This window comes from Melospiza georgiana, chromosome 3, assembly GCF_028018845.1.
Source record: "Melospiza georgiana isolate bMelGeo1 chromosome 3, bMelGeo1.pri, whole genome shotgun sequence".
NCBI lineage: Eukaryota > Metazoa > Chordata > Aves > Passeriformes > Passerellidae > Melospiza > Melospiza georgiana.
In genome coordinates, this window is record NC_080432.1 from 36,225,551 (window position 1) to 36,245,601 (window position 20,051).

The following is a 20,051-nucleotide window of genomic DNA, read 5'->3' on the forward strand; positions in this document are numbered from 1 at the left end:
CCCTCAGCATGCTAAAGTACAAATATCTACCACAAGAAGAAAAAAAGACAACGTTAAAAGGGTAAAAGACAAAAGAATTAACCAAAAAGCAAAGAAAATGAAGCAGATTTCTGTAAACTTATACTCTATGTGATAGGAAAATTTACACATGCTTTGCTTCAACTAAAAGTGCTTGGTGGAAGTTGATGCAATATATAAAAATATAAGATGCAAAGTCCCTCAGACTGAAATCACATGTAAACTCCAGCCAAATTCTGGCACTTCGAGTCAGGGACAAAAGGTTCCTGTGACATAACTTCCTGGACTACACAAGAATAAATTCAGAATCCTTAAAATCACAGGTGGTTCAAGACTGCTGAGCACCCACTTTCTTCCAATACACTGAAATGCAATATTTGATGCAGCTCTGCTAAAATACTCTGTAAAATTATTTGAAAGTAGCATGAGCTGAATCTTTAAATACTTCATGTTTCACAGTGTATTTCTTACTCACAGATAGTAATTCAAACACCCTGCAACAAAAATAACAAACTGTTTTAATTCACAGTTGCAACACATAAACATGATGAGATCTGTACATTGTTAATCCCAACTTCCCCACTCCAACAGTTTAAGTTAAATGTCACATTTACATAACATTTACATAAAGATTCAGTTTTGTTTATACAAAGCCCAGCTTTATTTTTGCAACATGCTCTACACTAATTCATTATATAACAACAGATTGTTTGCTGTTTTAAAAAAAATAAGTTTCATTCTGAGAAGGTGTTTGAGAGACTGCAATTCCTCTGAAGCAATTTAGCACTTAGTCTTTATCACTGTTTCATCAAGTTTTTAAGGTTGGCTTGTTTTAAAACAAACAAGGTATTTTGGACACTATAAGACACCTCAACTGATTTCACACATCATGGTCACTTGTACAGTTCACAATTGTGCTCAATGCACACACAGAACAGTCACAGAGACTCCCAATGCAATCCACAGGAGTTTCATTATAGACTTTTGGCAGTGGTCATGTTGGTCTACAAATTGGAACATTTTAGAAGATTCCAAGCACTATCCAGCTTGTTGGTTTTTACAGAGGTTTTTTTTTTCCTTTTTATTAACACCACTTCACTCTCATCACTGCTTTCAACGGGAACACATTTAGACCAGTGCTGACCCATTCAAACATTACAAACAGCAAACATGGCAAAACTTCCAGTGCATCTGAAAGCAGAGCTCACAGAAGTCTGCCATACAGCTGCATGTAACTACATTATTTTATAAGAAGAGCTATATTTTTAAACTTCTCCATGCAGACATCTCTATGCATGGATTAGCTGCTATTCTCTTCTGTTTTAAAACTTTAAAATGATTTTTGCAGAAACCCTAAAGCCCCATATTGAAAGTAAGAAAGAATTATCTAAGCTAATACCACTTCTTCACAGCAATGAACTAAATGTTTTAACCTTAAAATGATATTTAATTTAGACACAAAGCCAATTGATTAATTTAGACACAAAGCCAATCACATCTATTGATTATCACAACTGTGTTTATTACAAACAAGACTACATATTTAGGTTTAATTTATGTAAACAATCACAAAATCTCAAGTAAGTCCCTACAAAAGCTGTTCAGCACATCACACCACATCTACATCACAATATTCCCACAGATGGGAAGAATTACCTTTTGGAAACAGCCCGTTTCCATGTTAGTCTGCTCCAGAACTTTGTATCACAGCTGGACACTCCTGACTGAAAATACTGCTTCTGCAATCTCCACTGGCTTTATCTGCACTGTTCCAGAGGAGTACAAAGATCCCAGGAATTCAAGACTAGAATACTTACTAGAGTCTCACAGCCTGCAAGTCTCCTTGCTTTGCAAATAGGCTAGGAATTGGAGGCACAAATGACCCAAAAGAGAATTCAAGTACAGAAGTTACACACATTCTACATCCAGTGGTCCTACCTGCACACGACAAACAAATTACCAGCATCACTGGATCCAGGATCCCTATTGGTATCCCCAGGAAGCCTATTGGTAGATTTAAGTGGAATGATGCAGGGCATCACGTGCAGCCTTAGCAGTTTTTGCTGTCTACATTACTTTGATGATTAAAGATCGATATAAATTGTTTTCCTTCATCCAGACACATTTCTGTTCATTCAATACTATTGTATAAGCACTGATCCAAGTGAGAAAAATGAGATAGATATATAAATTGTCATAGACATACCACAGGTTATATTAAAGAACAGAGTAGTTTTTTATTCTCCCATTGACAGGTAGGTCTCCCATTGACACAGGTACACATAAAAGTCAAACAGATCTGCTCCAACCAGTCATCCAGAACTTTCAGGGAAAGCAGTACAAAGCTTTGGCTTATTTGGAATAGACCAGCCAAATCCATAAATGCAGAAATTGTTCTACAGGGCACCACCTTTTCCTCTGAAGGAAGGTGAGTGCAGCACTGTAGCCATATGTTACGGCAAAAGGCTGACTAAAATACTAGCCTGAAAAGAGAAGTTCCAAGGGTAAAAACTACTAAGGAACTACGAGGTGATGGCACAGGATGACAAAGTTGGTGTATTTGTATCCACACCACCTATGAGAAACGAGCGGCCTAGTGGTGTGAAGGACCCCCAGGAGAACACACAAATTTGTGTTCTAGGGAAAACATTGTGGTTTGCTTCAAAAAACAGCTTGGGCACACACTGTTGCGAGAGTTGGGACTGCTCATCTTAGAGAAGGCTCTAGAGAAACCCTACTGCAACCCTTCAAGATTTAAAGGGGGCTTACAAGAAAGATAGGGACAGATGTTGAATAGAGCCTGCTGCAACTGGGCAAGGCATAATGGCTTCAAGCTAAAAGAGGGTAGATTCAAACAGATTGAAGGAAGAAAACTTTTATTATAATGGGGCTGATGAAACACTGGAACAAGTTGCTCAGAGAGACAGTAGATGCCTCATGCCTGGAAATATCTGAGGTCAAGTTGGACAGGGCCCTGAGCAACCTGACCTAGCTGAAGCTGTACCTGCTCATTCCAGGGTAGGAAGGCCTAGGCAATCCTTAATGGCCCCTTAGAACAAAAACTATTGGATGATTCTATGACTGCTGTGCATGCTTTCAGGCTCACTAGGTATCCAGGACACAGAGTGAACCAAAAAGTCAAATCTCTTGACAAAACAAAGAAAAAAGAATGCATCCTTGGGATAGCTAGCACTTTCAAAGGCAGAGGTGTCTATCTTCATATCTTTATCAATGCTGCTGGAGAAAAGTGGAATCTCATTAAAACTGCACTGTCTAGTCCAGCTACAATGTATTAGCACATCAATGGTATTTTATGGGCAGCTAAAATCAAAAGAGCAGCAGAAATGAATAGCATTAGCAGTGGCATTTGGTTCCCAAGAGAGGGCCATGTGCTACACTGAACCTCACACAGAATCTGTGCCCAGCTCTTGGAGCCAAGAATCACCACTGAGCTTACCTAGCAATGGAGTTGCTGCAGCATATGTTGAACTGTGTGCATTAAAGAGAAAGGGGAAGCTCAGAAGTTTGGGGGTTGTTACTATGGAAAATTTTGTGTGTGTTGGGGTATTTTGGTCAGTTGTTTTTGCGGGATTTTTTCAATACAGTGATTAAAAGGTCTGCTTGGGTTTCTTTTTAAGCAGGAGCATAGATTTCTTTGGCTTGGGACAGCTTGAAGACGTGGGATCCCACAGGATTCCACAGCAAACTAATACAGGAGTTGAGCCAGACGATGAACAGATTTTTCCATTTCTTCTTTCATAATCATACCTTAGTTAGAACCATAATCCCCTCTTTCACCATGGGATCATTCTGCCCTTACACAGAGGTGTCCTTTTCCTAACTAAAAATCAGTAGAGGTCACCACACAGTAGATTTTGATCTTAGAGGTAAACAGTGCCATGCTTTACCTGAGAAAACTAAAAAAGTGGGTGATTTCCAAGTCGTGTATTCAGAGTACCTTTGCACCAGGACTAAGCTAACCTAAATTACCTGCAACTCTAAACAAGCTGAAGTAATTACAAACCATGGGGTGAGCTAACAGATGGATGCCTTTTGGAGACACTGGGGGTGCGTGGTCCTGCAGCTCTCTTCAAAGCCAGATCTCTACTGAAATGAGTATGATTCACACTTTTTCAAAGGCACAGCAGAGCTGAAAGCATAGAGATTTTTCAAAAGAATCATGCCTGCAGGAACTGTCATTCTTCCCCACTGTCTTCATCAGTGCTGTCCTAAAGGAAGTCCTGTTTGGCATCAAGACTGTAAATATTCCCACAAGTTAACAATTTCACTTCATCCAATGCCCTGTTCTCAGCACTGGATGAAATGCCTAGATAAAATAGCTTCAGTGAGCAAAGAGCAACAGGCAGCCTCTCTTACTCTTTCTCCTCTAAACTGCTATGCTAAAGGCTATTTCTATATATTTTTAACTCTGAAAATACACCTATTGCTCCATTCTGAGAATGCTCTGATTTAGGAGAAAAAGAATTGTTTTTCCTGAAGTCACATTGGAAAAATATGTATATATTACATTTATATAGCAGTAATATATACTACTTATGTGTAGTATACTTTGTATAGCACTCATGTGATTTAAATACATGATTATTACTTTTGGTAATCCTAAAGTAGTAACAAATAGGTTCTTTCACATCATTGTGTGAAAACATTGGGAAAATAACCTTCCAAGCATAGTAGTATATTTTCCATTAGTACTACCAAACCTCAGTTTTCATCAAAAAAGTACTGATCCTTCCCTGGTGAGTTTCCAGGATCCCTGCTTCAAATATAATGGTATAGCTAACAAATGTTCAAAACCCAGATCCCCACATACTCAATTGCACTTTACTTTCACAAATACAAGTTCCATGATACCACTTGATTTCAGCTTGCAAGTAGTAATTAAAAATCTAGTCCCAGAATCCAGTTCAGTCCAAGTCACAACACATTACAGTATCCATAGTGCATTTGAAAACATGGTATTTCTAAACTTTTCCAGGCTATCTTAGAAGAGCATCAAAAGTACAGTTCAAGACATAGACAGGTGGAAAATTATTTTCTATTAATGTTTTACTAAGAACAGAGAAAAAACCTTGTGTAGCTGTAATTCTTTGTAATACTTTGTATTGGCTTCTTCACTTGGAGAAGCCATTGTGTATACTAGGCTAACAGCACATACAGTCCTAGTTCCTTCAGTCAGCATTTAATTAGGCAGATTGTCCTTTTAGCAGAGACTATTTTTAATTTTGTTGTCCCCACACTTTGTATTTGCAAGTGTCATACTGTGTTCCCTGTTCCATGGCAGGGTCGAGCCATTATACTTAAAACAATATAATTCCTTTTTCATTTCAAACCCCACCTCATAGACTTTCAATGCTTCCTGCAACTCAGGCTTGTTTGGGTTGATGTTTTTTCTTTCCTACTGTTTAATTTCACGTGGAAATGATAACTGTGAAGAGAACAGTCTAATATGTATGACAGATACTTTATGAACACAGGAGATGAACTGCAAGTTCTCAGGAGCAGAGACTGTCTAGGCAAAAAAAGGCAGTAACTTTCAAATATTCACAAGGCAGACCAACAGAACAGAGTAATATCAAATCTGTTTCCCACTCCAAAGACACTTGCTAAAAGGGATTTTTATTTTTTTTTAGTTGAGGAAACACCAAGCAAAACTCATTCTGGTACAAAAGAAAATTACTTCCTCCTTAGTAGCACAGTTACAGAGAAAGCAGATGATGTAGTTAACAGAATAATTAACAGAGGTAGGTTACTGGTTGAAAATGTCTAAGTTAAGGTTAGAAGAGGAACTGCACAGCACACAGCTGGCTTTGAAAAAAAATCATACATGAGTCAAAGATGACATTCAACTCATGCCAATCCCATGACTATTTGCAGTTCAGGATCACACAACATACAACCTAAATACTGCATCTCCTTGGGAGATAAAGCAATGCTGTATGAGAGAACAATGTAACACTTCTTGTACAAAGCAAATGAAAATATTCTATGGCAGAAGCATTACCAGGGTCTCAAACTTAGCACATCAATGCTTACCACAATTCTACTCCTGGTTAAGTAGCCATATGCATTCTCAGAAGACTTTCTTGGACACTCTATTTCTTTTATAAAGTAGCATCTTTAAAGCCATGTCTCAATTTGAAGATTACATTTTCTTATACAATTATTTACAAACAAAATCTGATTGTCAAAATATAGATGCAACTAATTTTGTAGAACTGATACCTGAATTTGTATTTTCAGTTGTCTGAGAACTTGAAAACAGAAGTACATTCAGTAATATTGACACAATGCCTTTAAGAAGGGTGTTGTCTGTTAAAAATTGTAATGTTACACAAAAAGAAATACACAAAGTCTACAGCTCAAAGGTTATGAGAAGTGGGTTGGCCTGTGCAACCTTAAAACAAACCAAATTTTCCTAGGCTTTTATGATCTCATACCTGGTGCCAAAAACCACTGCATTAAAGCCACAAGAACTCATGTGTGAAGGCTTAAGACAGCCTTTATCCAGGAAATATGACCAAGTAGCCTAAAATAAAAGTCCAGCTGCAAAGCCAACTTAAGGAAAGGCTAACACCACCTGATCCTTATGGTGGGACCCAACCAGTGTACTCTGACTCATACATACTGGATTCATTCTTCCAAGGTGGAGTTCTTCACTGATAGACATTGCAGTGGATGAAATAACTGAGAGAATTAATTCTCTAAGTGCCCAAAGACCACAGAAAAATTCATCCTTCACAGTACCCACTACACTTCTTTGTAAAGATGAGTAGATGGCAATAGGTATTGTATTAAAAATGAAGGCAGACATATACTTGGTGAACATCTGTGACTTTGCCCACACAAAAAACTCTAAACAGCAAAACCAGTTTCTCAGTGTAGAATTCAAATGCATTAACCTCCTTTTTCTTGCTGAAGTGCCCTTCTTTAATTGCTTCATCTCTCTAAATATCATCAACCAAAGCACTCAAACAATGACTCCATTTTCCTTATTCATCTTCAGAACAGTCCATTGCACACATTGAATAAATTGGTTTTCTTATGAGAATACATTACTCCCCTCCACATTACAAATTTTCTGTAGAATTCAAGCACTTCTTACAAGATATGAAGGTACTAGAGTTACCAATGGAAAACAGATTTTTTTAAAGCTTGTCTTCAGTGCAAGAAAAATTAAGATTTTCACATTTCATATTTTACTGAAGTTTTCTGAGTGTTTTCCTGAAGAAGTTCATTATAGAGTGGCACTGAGTAGATTGCAAAGACAAATAGTTACAGTTTTTCAAACTAAAAAATCAACAGAGGACAAGAAAAGAACTTACCATAGAAAGTATAAAGTAATACTGAATTCACATAGTGATTTCTGCTTATAACAACAGAAATTATTTTTAATGTTTTTGCTGGCATAGGGTCTGTTTCCTACTCAGCAGCTAATAAAGGGCTGTGTTTTGCACTTTTGCTGCAAATACAGGGATGCTTTTGTTACTGCAGAGCAGCACTTGCACACAGTCAAGGCCTGTTTTGCTTCTCACGTAACAGAGAAATAGACTGGGGGGTGCATAAGGGGATAAGAGGGAGGGGACACAGTCAGGACAGGGGATCCCAAGGGATATCCCACACCCTATGGTGTCACACTTGGCACACCAAGCCGGGAAAGAAGGAAGCAGTGGGGGAATGTTCATAGTTGTGACATTTGTTGTCCCAAGTCACCATTACACATGATGGAGTGAATGAATTCCTTGTTTGGCTTTGCTTGTGTGTGGCTCAGCTCTTAATTTCCCTACTAAACTGTTCTGTCATCCCACAACTCTTCTCAGTTTTACCCTTCCAATTGTCCCTCATGCCACTGCGGGGAGTGAATGTTTAACCTCAGCTGAGGTTCAACCCCAGCTATTTGGGAGTGCAATTCAAAGCAAGTATTAGCTTACCTGACCAGAAAGCGATGCAGCCCAACGTCAAAACTTCTGTAAGAAAAAAAAATACACTAAATTTTAACTATTAAAAAACACTACTCTGTTGAGTTTTGTACAAACACTGTGTTTCAAAACAATAATGCCAAATATAAAGTTACTAGAACTGATGAAGCAAAGAGCAAAGGTGTAACACACAACTTCCTTTCTGTAATGATGTGTGGAATTTAAGATGATCATCATATGAAAAGATTTAGGTGCATGTTAAAAAGCTCACAAATCTCTTGTTGGAGTATTTATTCAATGAAGTGTTAACATTCAGAGTATTATAACACACATAACGCACAAAATATGTATATACTGTTACTGGAATTAATGTAAGCATCCTAGTCACCAGTATATTTTCTATTATATGCAAGTAAATCCTGTGTGCAAAACTGCTGTGGAGTCTCTTTCCCCTTTTCTGCTCTGTACTGCAGTAAAATGTAAGGGACTGCCATGAATTCTCCCCACAATAAAGAATCATCAAAAACCCCTTATGTCTCCTTCAAATACAGAATTTCCAAGAACCAGACTTGGCAAGTGTGTTCCACTCACATCAGTAACGAAGTTAACTTTGAGGACTTCTGACAGTAAGTACAAGTTAGATCACATTAAATTACAAGAACCACATCTGAAATTTTCAGCCCAAACAACATACATTGACAGTAGCTGTCAACATTTCTTCCCCTTTTCTGGTTCCTCCTTCCTCAGGAGAACCAAGCTCATGAACAATGCACTGGCAAATCCTTGACACTACAGAAAGGCATCTGCTGATTTGAGACATTTACCTAACATCTGAAGTATATGCCAGTTTTATGGGACTATCCATATAATCCCAGATTAGCTGTGTGCATCATGGCACAAATGGAAAATACAAGTGTCTTATTCCCAGTACTGGACTTGCTCTAGAATGGGCTTTTATTTCACATACACAGAAAACATTTTGGCACATACTAAGCTCTTGAGCATTCTGTTCTAAAAAACCTAACTGGTCATTTTGAGTACAACACAGTTTATTGTCCTTGCTGTGTGCTGCTTTCTAACTGAAAGAGCAAGAGAAATCATCAGATTGTTAATGGCATCCTGATAACAGCAGACAGATAATGAGCTGCAGAAATTCTAGGAGTTAACAGGGAAGGAAACTCCACTTGTTCAGCAGAGTAGATAGGAGAGCAATGAATTTCTCACTGAAAAGCTGCCTTGCAACAGAAAAACATCCTGCCAGAAACATGTACCTGGTCATCATTAAATCTGTATTTTTCATAACCCTTTCCTGAAATCATTCCACCTTTTATATTATTGTTATATTACTGTGCAATTAAACTGCATGAAGTGCATACAGTTATCTTTCTGCATTCTTCCTGCCTGGATACATACAGTTTTGGCTCCCTCTCTTCACTAAAACATTCTGTGTGGTACAGACAGTTTTCTGTACTGGAGCTGGACACAGTCTGTATTTTTAGCTCTGAAAACCTTTTCTTCCTAGGACCAAGCACTCGGAACATTTGTGCCGGGAAGGGGAGAAGAAACTTGCACAGTTTCAGGAGAGAGCTGTATGCTAAACAGCCACCTTGCACATCTTCAGCCAGGCTGATCTTTTCAAGCTCTCCCAGCTGCTCTCCATGGCAATCACCAAACCTGCTACAGTCTCTGACAGGACACACACACCAAGCTGCTTGTGGACAGGGATGTGGAACATAAAAATATCACTGTTTTTGACAATGAACCAAAAGCCAAAGGACGTGGCTTACCAAAACCAAGAAAAGTGAATGGTCCTGCTAACTTGAGATATCAGAGCTGAAGGAGATTGGGGTGGACAAAGCTGAGGCAGAGTAGGTTTAGACAGGGAAGGAAACAAGACAGTTTGCCGTAGATGCCGTGACATGCCACCTTTTCCCTCATTTTTCACTCTTTTCAAAACATCATTTTAAAAGCATATATACTGATATAAAACATGTATCTAAAACACTTGATATTAGAAAAGTTTTATAAGTTTATTTCATAGGGGCTTTAGCTATTGGATATTTCATGGAAATATTTTTAATAAGTATTAAAAATAAACATGCATAGAACCAATTATAATAAATAAGAAGGAAAATTTATCAGAGCCTCACTAGATATAATTTAGCATACACAAACAGGGCCTATTATTCCTCAGTTTGATTTTGTACTGATATATTTCAAGAGTCTACCCAAGATCCTGAATTCTGAACAGTGTAAGCAGCCCTTTAAGATATAACTACACTATGACCAACAGAATTTTTACATTATACAGCATAGTCTGAGTGTGCAGTTACATCTTAAAGACACTTTGAGACAGTATCATTGATTAGTTCCAAAAGCAGGAATATCAAGGATGAACAAGTTCACACTGTAAATGGGAGAAATGGCTGCATTACTTAAGGCTATGGGTATTGTCTACAGACACCTGGGATAATGAATAGAAACATTGTGCAAGGCAAAAACACTGAAAGAAAGAATTATGGGAGACTGATTTTGACAAAATATTACTACAGACACTTTTTACTATTTTTCTCTATCATATTTAAATACACACTGCAGTTAAGTCCACAAGTAAAGTGAAAATATGGTGAAGCAGCAATGGAAACTGATTTAGTAGATGCAATTAATCCCTCCATTCTTAGATGGAAATGTTAGAAAGAGGTAAAAGAGGGTTTGTACAGCAGTGTTAAGGCTGTAACTTGGGGTGAAATAAGCAACTTCATTAAATTAAAAAAGAGAACAAATAATCACAATGTATTTGCATTAAAAATTTCATAGTGATCCCTTCAACAGAGGACTCCACCCATAAGGCATAGCAGTGTCCCCCACAATCAGCATACAATTAGACCTGCCACATGCACACTGACAGGATTGTCTACTGCCTACAAAAGATTCCCATATTTACTTGATTTTAAAACAAAGTTTATAACCAACTTCACACAATTTGTTAAATCCTGAAGTTCCCTGCAAAATACAGGATTTAGCTGGTAGTTCTTGCAATTTAGGGTGCCTCAGTCACATAAATTTCAGAAATGCCTCAGTTATGTAAGTTTCAGAAATGCTATAATGAGTACAATTTTTCAAAATACACGGTTTCATCAAAGTCTAAAATAACAAGAGAAAGGATATCCTCAACTATATGAGTAAAAAATTATTTACCAGTTAAATTCTCTACACTGCTCAAATGTCAATAGTATTTCAAATTTTGGAGAAATAAGTAAAATCTAGTTTATCAAAATAGCAATGGTCTTAGAACCAAGCAAAATCTTAACTAGCCAAAGGAACAATAAAAGGGAGATATATTTAACCTCAATTTCATAATCATTATAGACAGCACAGACAATTTGATGGCTATTTTCTTTATAAAAGCATCCCTAATTCTGCTCCTCTGTAAGGCAGTTTTAGATCACAGTTCTTACACAACTTTCATGCTTTTCTAAAGCATGGAAGCTCTAGTTTGATACAATTCAATGAAAAAATTACACATACAATCCCTCATCATCAAACTTGTCTTTTCCCAGTACATCAACTACAGACTGGTGACCAATAATATACATACACTAAACCAACAAAGACCTTTTTCAAAATACAATCTTTGAAAATGTATCTGCAGGAGAAAAATGTATGATTGCAGGCAGAGGCTTCAAAATTATTTCAGATGTGCAGTTTCTGCTCCGAAAGCTAAATGCATTATGCAATAACCTGTTTTCAATTTTCATTCAGAACAAAGATGATGAAGGAAAAATTTTAAGATTTTAAGCACATAGCATCCAGTGGATTGTTTATAATCCCAATTTCCACAAAACTGTGCATTCCTTTAGCTGAAGTCTAAATGCTGGTTCTTCAAAAGAAGAATTGTGTGAGCCTCTAGTACACAGCTTTTCTATTCAATCAAGTGCACCAGCCTATCGTATTTAAGGACTTGCCTAGATGAAAACTGCTACTCATTAGCTGTGTTAGGTACTACAATTCACAATTCCAGCCTGATGACTAAAGGACCCTGATCTCACAAGGTCTGATTGTGAGATCTCATTCCCAAGGGTTTACAATGATATAAAAAAAATGTAAATACTGAACACATGCCAAGATTACAAGAATCAAAGTTAAGCCAGCTACTAGAGCCATATTTTATGAATCCAATTCCAATAATGTCAATTGCCCTACTCTGATTTTGTGCATCCATATTTTTAAGCCATATGCTGAAGAGAAACCAGTACAGCTTTATCTCCTGTCAGTTTTGCCCCAGGACTGCACGCTATTCCTGGAAACAAAGTACAGCACAGGGTGCAGCATCATCCGGGAAGTGCTTGGGTAACCATGGACTTCAGAAAGATGTTCTGCAAGCAGTCAGTACATCAGCACTCAAAATCAGACAGTGGCCTGGTTCTTACTCTGGGCCCTACCTTCAGAGGAGTAGAGCTATGTAGATAGTTTGCCATTTGTAAAAAGAAAAATAAAATTTAGTAACGTAGATGGAGACAGGCAACTGTGACACTGTGTACCCAGAGACTACACTGCATTGTAGACAGAAATATCCCAGACACCTTAAAAACAGTCATGTTGCCACTGAACATAAACAATTTTGAATGCAGAAAGGAATGGTGTAATTTCTATAAGCAGGACAGGAGCAAACAATATAATTACACTTAAATCTCTTCAAATCAGCCTGCTTGCCATTTATGGCAGTGATGAAATCCAACAAGTGGGTTATTTATTAGAGCTTCAGCACTCTGGGTATTCAGCATCTCTTTAAAAAAGCATTGTAGGTGCTGCAATGTTTCAACAATGGTTCTTGGTCCTTTCTTTAAAATGTGGCTGAACCTGACACTAGGAAGTCAAACCCATTCCCATAGCCTCAGAGCAGCCTGTCCTATTGAACTGCAGAATTGTTTGCAAGACTAGCACTTCCATTGGCTGTCTTTGCAAATAAATGTGGCATTTAGCCAGTGAGCTGCTGAGCAAGAGTCTCTCCCACACCAGAGTATTTTGCACTGGAGACTGAGGAGTCTGAGTGACAGCTGCCTTCACTGACACAGCACTCAAGCTGCTTCATTGCCCTTATTTTTGAGCAGCCCCTTACAGCAGGGATGCCCAAAAGACACTGTAAAAATAATTACCCTTTTTTCCCAGAACTGCTTTTCTGGATTCTCCTAGATCAGCTCATGCTTTAACCAATGCTGCCTGGGACAACCTTTCCAGCAGGCGACGCCTTAAAGATGAATGCTTCCAAATTTCAAATAATTACAAGTGTGCAATGTGAATCTGGAACAATTTTAGAGTCTTGTCTGAAGAGTTAGATTACTACCAGGAAAGCAGATACTAAAGCCTATATGCAGGTTTTGTAAGTGCTATTATTTAATGTCTCAATGAGTTATAAAACTCTGCTAAAACAAATACCCTGGAGGGGGTACAGCCTACCAAACAGAATAAGTATTTTTCAAGAAGTGACTGCCACCAATTGATTCACCATCATCTTGATTATTAAATAAACATCTAGGAAAGCCATCTCTATTTTTAAAAGACACTTTTGCCTGTCCATGGCTTGAATTCATTCCGTTTTCTCCAAGTTTGCTATAAAGGTGTAGGTTTCAGGTAAAGCTTGTTTCTTCAGTGACAAGCAGCACAATTCTTCTTCTAAATAACATAACTGCCTTCATACTTGAATACACTATTTAGAAAGCTGATGTACAACTTCAAATAGAAAAACAACAATTAAATTGTCACAGAAGATTTTGCAGGAGAGATAAACACAGTAAGCAAACTGAAAATATTCACTTAAACTGTGAATATTGTGTAGTAGTATTAGTTTTTAAAATGAAGATAGAGATGCCTGATGAAAAATACAACCCAGTCCAATACAACAATCTGTTTGGATTTATCTGTTACCTAAATTCTGGAATATACTTTTGGACACCAAGCCTTTAAAGTCACATTTTAACATTTTTCTGAGGACTCTTTTGCCACATACAAGGATGTTTTTGGAGCTCTCATTTTTGAGATCAGCCTTTCAATTTGTGCAAGACACTTGGTGAATTCCACCCACATACAGATTCCAGTCTGCCCACTGATATGGTATTGAAATCAGGAACAAATGCACATATGGAGCTCTTTTGGCATTCCTACCATTCCTCAAATCCTACAATTTCCTATGCTTCTCTACTCTTACCATGCTACTTAGAAAAAAACAATTCATAGCTTACTCCAATGATAAGATTCCTGTTTAAGAGAATTCAATGCTCTTGTGAACATTAAGATATTAAGAAATTGCTAAGCCTAGATCTCGAGCTTCAATGGACCCTTTTGTTTGCAAGCTTTGACTTTAACCATCTGCAATGCAGTAAACTAGTAGCTTTTATTTCAATGTAAAAATGTACCTAAGAGTAAAAATAAAAATCTATTCTATTTGAAAAAAAAATATGAAGACTGTCAATGCTTCCATATCATATTTTTGACAAACAATTTCTTGTTACAGCAATAATAAGCAGAACTTGTGTATACATGAAGATACCTTTATCCTTCTGTGACACTTGCTTAAGGACCCTGGAATTTTAACACTTCATGCTTAGATAAAACACTTTGAATCCCTGTTGTGCTTCTTCCTGGAATGATTCAGCAGTATACCAACCTGCCTTTTGGTTCCCTCCATTACTAAAATAACCAAAGCTGCCACTGGGTTGAGCCTGTGCTGGATGCCTCCATGCAGAGGTTCCTGCTCAGTGCTGTAAGCGCTCTGTGGCACCAATATGGCAAATGCACCAACATTCACATTATTTCACAGAAACAGTCCTCTGTAAATGTCTGATCACTTTAAGGAAAAGCCCTAAACATTTTATTTGGGAAGGATTTAGTGCATAGCATCACAGGGAGAAATTAGGGTTTCCTGTACCCAGGAGAACGGTGGAAATCCACAGTGAAATTCTGACACCATCAAAATGAGCACAAAACCCTCACTGATTTCATGGGAAGCAGAAATATACCTGGACTGACTCTGGGCAGTCTGTGTAATGCAGAATACAGTCCAATTTCAGTGTGCATTTTGTTAGATACACTTTCATCTCCAAGTAGAAACTATTAGTAAGTCTCAAAGCTTCATCTGCACAGTTTTGCTTATTAGCTGGGAACTCAGGCTAGAGACCTGCATATTAAAATTAACCTACAATAAGACAGCCACAAGGAGAAAGCTCTTTTGAGGACCACAGAAAAACACTGCACAATGCTAGTGGCCTCCAGCCTACAAATTGAATTCATGACTTAATATGTTTTCTTGCTTTATTTCAGTTTAAATGCAGAACTTGTATTATATCAGAAAGCCTGAGGAAAGTAGTAATGATTCTAGGCAGTGACTCCTCCTCACCCCTGTAATCTCCTGGACAGAAAGAGAATCAGAATGTTCAGCAGGCATCAGCCATTGGCAGTGTGTATGTAAATTGCACACAAGTCTGCCTACTTGGGAGGCTTTAAAATAACAAATTGGTTCTGTTTCTCACATATCCAATCACTGGATCTTGGTGATACAGCTCAGCAAACACTTTTTTAAAAAAGCAAAGTCTCATTTGTATTCTGTTAATCTCTTCTAAAGCCCTTCAGAAGAAATATTACTTTAATTTTATATCTTCCCCAATTCTTCAAAAGCCTGTAGTAGCTCATGGAAAGTGGATGAAACCTAAAGCCCATTAGTGGCAAACTCCCATAGGGAAAGTTCTCCCTCAGTCTTTGTCACGTAGGACTCCTGCACTGCAGCGTGATGGTCCAATTACTGTGAGATCTCCATCCCTACTGCAAACACAGCAAACAAGTTTATTAACAGCCATTACTCATTTTCTACAGTAGTTGCGAGCAGGCCGAGTGCTGCTTGCCAAATGTGAGCAGCAGTAATAGTTTGTATCTACACAGAGCTCATATCAAATACAGTGAGCAATGGGCTTCAAGGTGAAAAGCAGCAGGTGGGTTTAGCTTGATTGTTAAAAAACCCAGCAATTTCAAATTACAGCGACAATGCAGTCATTAGACAAATAAATTCCCAATAATTACGTAATTTAGATCCAAGAAGGATTAGTTAGAAGGTGCCTTATTACTCACTTATTTTACACTCCAGAGTAACAGATTTCTTTTTCTCTATTGAAGAGATTTAAGGAGCCTTTCAAAGGTTTGATAATAACCAGCAAATTGAACTGCACAGTACAGTAGGTAACTGCAGCATGCACTAATTTAGCTGACATCGAAAGCAGTTAAATCTTTTCTCTTCACCAGTGAGAGAGAGAATGGCTAACCAGTCCAGAACTTTCATATGTTCAGATGAGATCTTAGCTGGGAATATCACAGATCAACACTCAGCTTTAAGCATCACCACAGTTAACAAAAAATGCAGTAAATCAGAGAGACTTACTTTTAAACTTTAAAACAAGTTATTCCACAATTAAAGATATGCACTAATTCTGCAACTAAATAGCCAAGTTTTTGGCAAGAAGTTGAAGTATTCAGATATTGCCAAGCAGGTGCTGCATTTAACTAACTATAATGTTAGTTATAGCTCCACAGCCTAAGGAGAGCTTTCCTTGACTCCAGCTGTCCATGCACACTGTGATTGTGGATTTAACACCAATTCATTCTGCTTAGGAACCACAGCAGTTGAAGAGGGCAAGAACATACAGGGAGATCTACCTTATGTTCAACTTTATGTATCCACAGAAGGAAGAAGAGCACTTTCCTTCCCAAGATTCACACTCAGCATCCTCAAAGACCACGTAAATATCTTCTCAGGAATGAAAACTTAATATTCTCTAAGTGTTTTAGAGCACACCACCTACCTCTCTGGGCACAAAAGCTTTCCATGACACAACTGGTCTTATGCATATTATTTTTACTACTGATTTGGGATGTGAAGCAGTGCACTTGTACAGACAGGACAAGAAACCTAATCCTATGACTTCAGTATTGAAGCCTGTTAAAGTATGTCAGCTTCTGCACATTTTGGCAATAATCTTAATTTCAATAAAATTCTCCTTTACTCATGAGCACTAAGCTGTTGCAACACTGTGGGCATAACTGTATTTAGTCTAAATACCCTTTTAAATAATCTTTTTTCATATTTAAGATATCACCACCAAAACACAGTAGGGAAAAGATGCATTTTGACTTTGGAATAGAAATGCTGCAGCATTAATATTTTGAAGTCAAAAACCAGTGAGAAGCTAGGCAATTAAAAGACATTTATTCTACCTGATACACTGTCTACAACATACTGGACAACTTATTTCTCTGAAAATATCAAAGGGTAAAAATGTACCAGAAAAGACAATCCTCAACTCTAGAGGAAAGGGAAATATGCATAAGTATGTCCTTCCTTTTTTTGTCTCTAAGTTCCAGCTGCTCAGTACTTCCCATCACACACATGGGGTAGAGTGCTTTCAAAAACGTAGCTGTCCAGAACTGTAGGACAAATACAAAACAAACCACCTGGAAAATACCTCATCCTCTTGAAGCTGACTGGTAGGCCTCTCCCAGCACTGAAAATTAGATTCTCTGGTCATAGCACAAGTAGGCTTGTCCTGGCTCTAATCCCCAGACTGACCCTGTCTCCAGGCACAGAACCTCAGAGGAGGGCTTTGGAAAGCAGCTGCTGCAACCCCTTCCACAGCAGGGTGAGCAGCAGGTGTGAGCCACAGATCTGATGTGCCATTCCAATTTCTGCCAGGCTTTGGGTGATTCATGCTCAATCCCTCCTTCCATCTGCCATGGAGATGTGGAGTTTCTTTTCATTGCCTCTTTCTCCTTTCCTTATGCAAATTTTTCAAGGCTTGGTAACTTAACTACTCCTGAGGATACCTGTAATGTAAAGAAGTTTAACCTATCATCCTTCCTTTCTGCCCTACAATTACCTCTAAATGACAGCCTGCACAACTGCAATTTGCTGTTATTACTAACATGTAATCAGAGAACTAAACTCATAGGAAGGAAAAATCTAAGGAGAAAAATCTATCTCCTGTTTCAGACCATCCATCAGCCTATCCAGAAACACCACAACAAAAGAGCACTACAAGACCCAAACAGAAGGAGTGAACCTTTCACCATTTGTTAGAGTACAAGCCCTAAACACACAAAGGCACATTACTCTGAGCCCAGAGGCAGGGATGTCATCCTGACTACAAGATCTGCAGCACAGCTACAGTTGCTATTGTTACACACAATTATGTTTGTGTTAACTTGTGCCAAACATTGGCTATTTGGGAATTTAGGGAGGCAAGCTTTCCAAGTCAAGCACTGACAGAAACTCCACTTCTGATCTTATTTAAATTACTTTAATGGTATTTTACAAAGCCTTTCAGCATCTTTTTTGTTTTGATATACTTAACAAGCTAATTCCCAAGATTATTTATTGCACTGCTAAAAATCAGAAGCCCAAAGATCAGAAAGTACATGTCAAACTGGTTGAAACAATAGGAAGCACAGATGAAAATGCACTCAAGTAATTACTTTGCCTCTACAGGTCAGGAAGTCCATTTTCCTTTCTTAAATATCTATTTCAGTCCTCAGCATAAACTAATAGGCAATTGTAACAATACGATCAGGAGTTTAAGCCAGAAATAAAAGACAGTAAGTTTTTGCAGCCTATTCATCATTCTGGAATTACTGCATGTGGTCACAGTGATCTTTTGTGCTCACACTCACACATAAGTGTCAGACTTGTCTTTTCCCAGAAAAATCCAAAACAAAGGGAAAAAATCATGGCAATGTCTTTTTTGACAGACATACAAGGAATTGTTTCCAGAAGGAGGAAAGTTTCAGGATCAATAGTAAATTAGGCAAAAAGTACCAGGATGAGGAAGAAACAAATGCAAATAAATTCACATTTTTATCTGTAGATCTATTTTTCTATGGCATTATTATAGCCTAGAAAGTGGTAAGACCACAGCAGACTGTAATCCATAATTTGAAGCAATTCACTGAGGCCTTGCACAAAGACCACTTCTTTTCATGTCAAGCAAATAATCTTAAGGAGTAACAAGGCCAGTAAACTAAACTAAATGGCAGACAATTTCTTGCAAATCATAACCCAGATGCCATTTTTGGATGTTACTGAGATATCCCTGATATAAATTTAACTTGCTTGTATAGAACTGTGGTGTCTGTACATGCCAAATACAGCCCTCCTAGTCCACCCCTTAGACATGCAAGAAAACCAGGGGCTGCCTAATGTCAGACTCTTGTCTGTCAAGAATCAGGGTGTTAAACACAGAGTAGAATCTAAAACCTAAAGCATGGTAGTTGAAAGTGATCTGATCTTTATCACTGCATCTTTTATTTTCCTCTGGCAGCATTCTTCAACTTCATTTTCTTTAATCTAGATGAAATACTGTTTACAGTGAAATCTATGTTTCATATGCTACCTCTGCCTGCCTTCTTGGAAAGCCTCTACTCTTGCTGAGACTAACCTACATTAAACATGCATCAAGTTTTAGCATACTTCATCCCCAACACATCTGTCTCCAAACTATTTTGGGATATTTGAGAATGACAAGATTTCAAGGTGGAAAGACAGAAGAAGTAACGGAATCACAAAATTACTTGGGTTGTAAGGGGCCTTTAAAGACAATCTAGTTGCAATGCCCCTGATACGTGTAAGAACAACTCTCACTAGACCAGGTTGATCAGGACACATCCAACCAACCTGGCCTTGAGCACTTCCAGGGACAGGGCATCCACAGCTTCTCTGGGCAACATATTCCAATGCCTCACCACCGTCTCACTAAAGAATTGCTTCTTACAATCTAATCTAAACCTCTCCTTTAAAACCATTTCCCCTTGTCTCTCACTACCTGCCTGCATAAAAAGGTCACTCTCCCTCTTTTTTATAAGCCCCCTTTAGGTACTGGAAGGCTGCAATGAGGTTTCCCTGGAACCTTCTCCAGGCTGAACCCAACTCTCTCAAACCATCTGCATAGCCAAGGTGCTCCAGCCCTGGAACATCATCAAGGTGTTGTGCTTCTGCACATTTCAGATCAGCCTATGACCAGAAATAACTGTGGGGTTTATGTCATGCTGCTCCCACAGCATGGC

The 20,051-nt window shown here is 38.2% G+C and overlaps 1 protein-coding gene across 2 annotated transcripts in view; it reads right to left on the minus strand.

The window, feature by feature from the left end:
- HHAT (hedgehog acyltransferase) overlaps positions 1-20,051 on the minus strand; it is a 146,949-nt gene that overhangs the window by 105,546 nt on the left and 21,352 nt on the right. For both annotated transcript variants that reach the window (XM_058020337.1, XM_058020338.1), the window contains exon 9: positions 7,968-8,003. In XM_058020337.1, the coding sequence (XP_057876320.1) occupies positions 7,968-8,003 (36 nt within the window). The remainder of the gene's footprint in view (positions 1-7,967; positions 8,004-20,051) is intronic.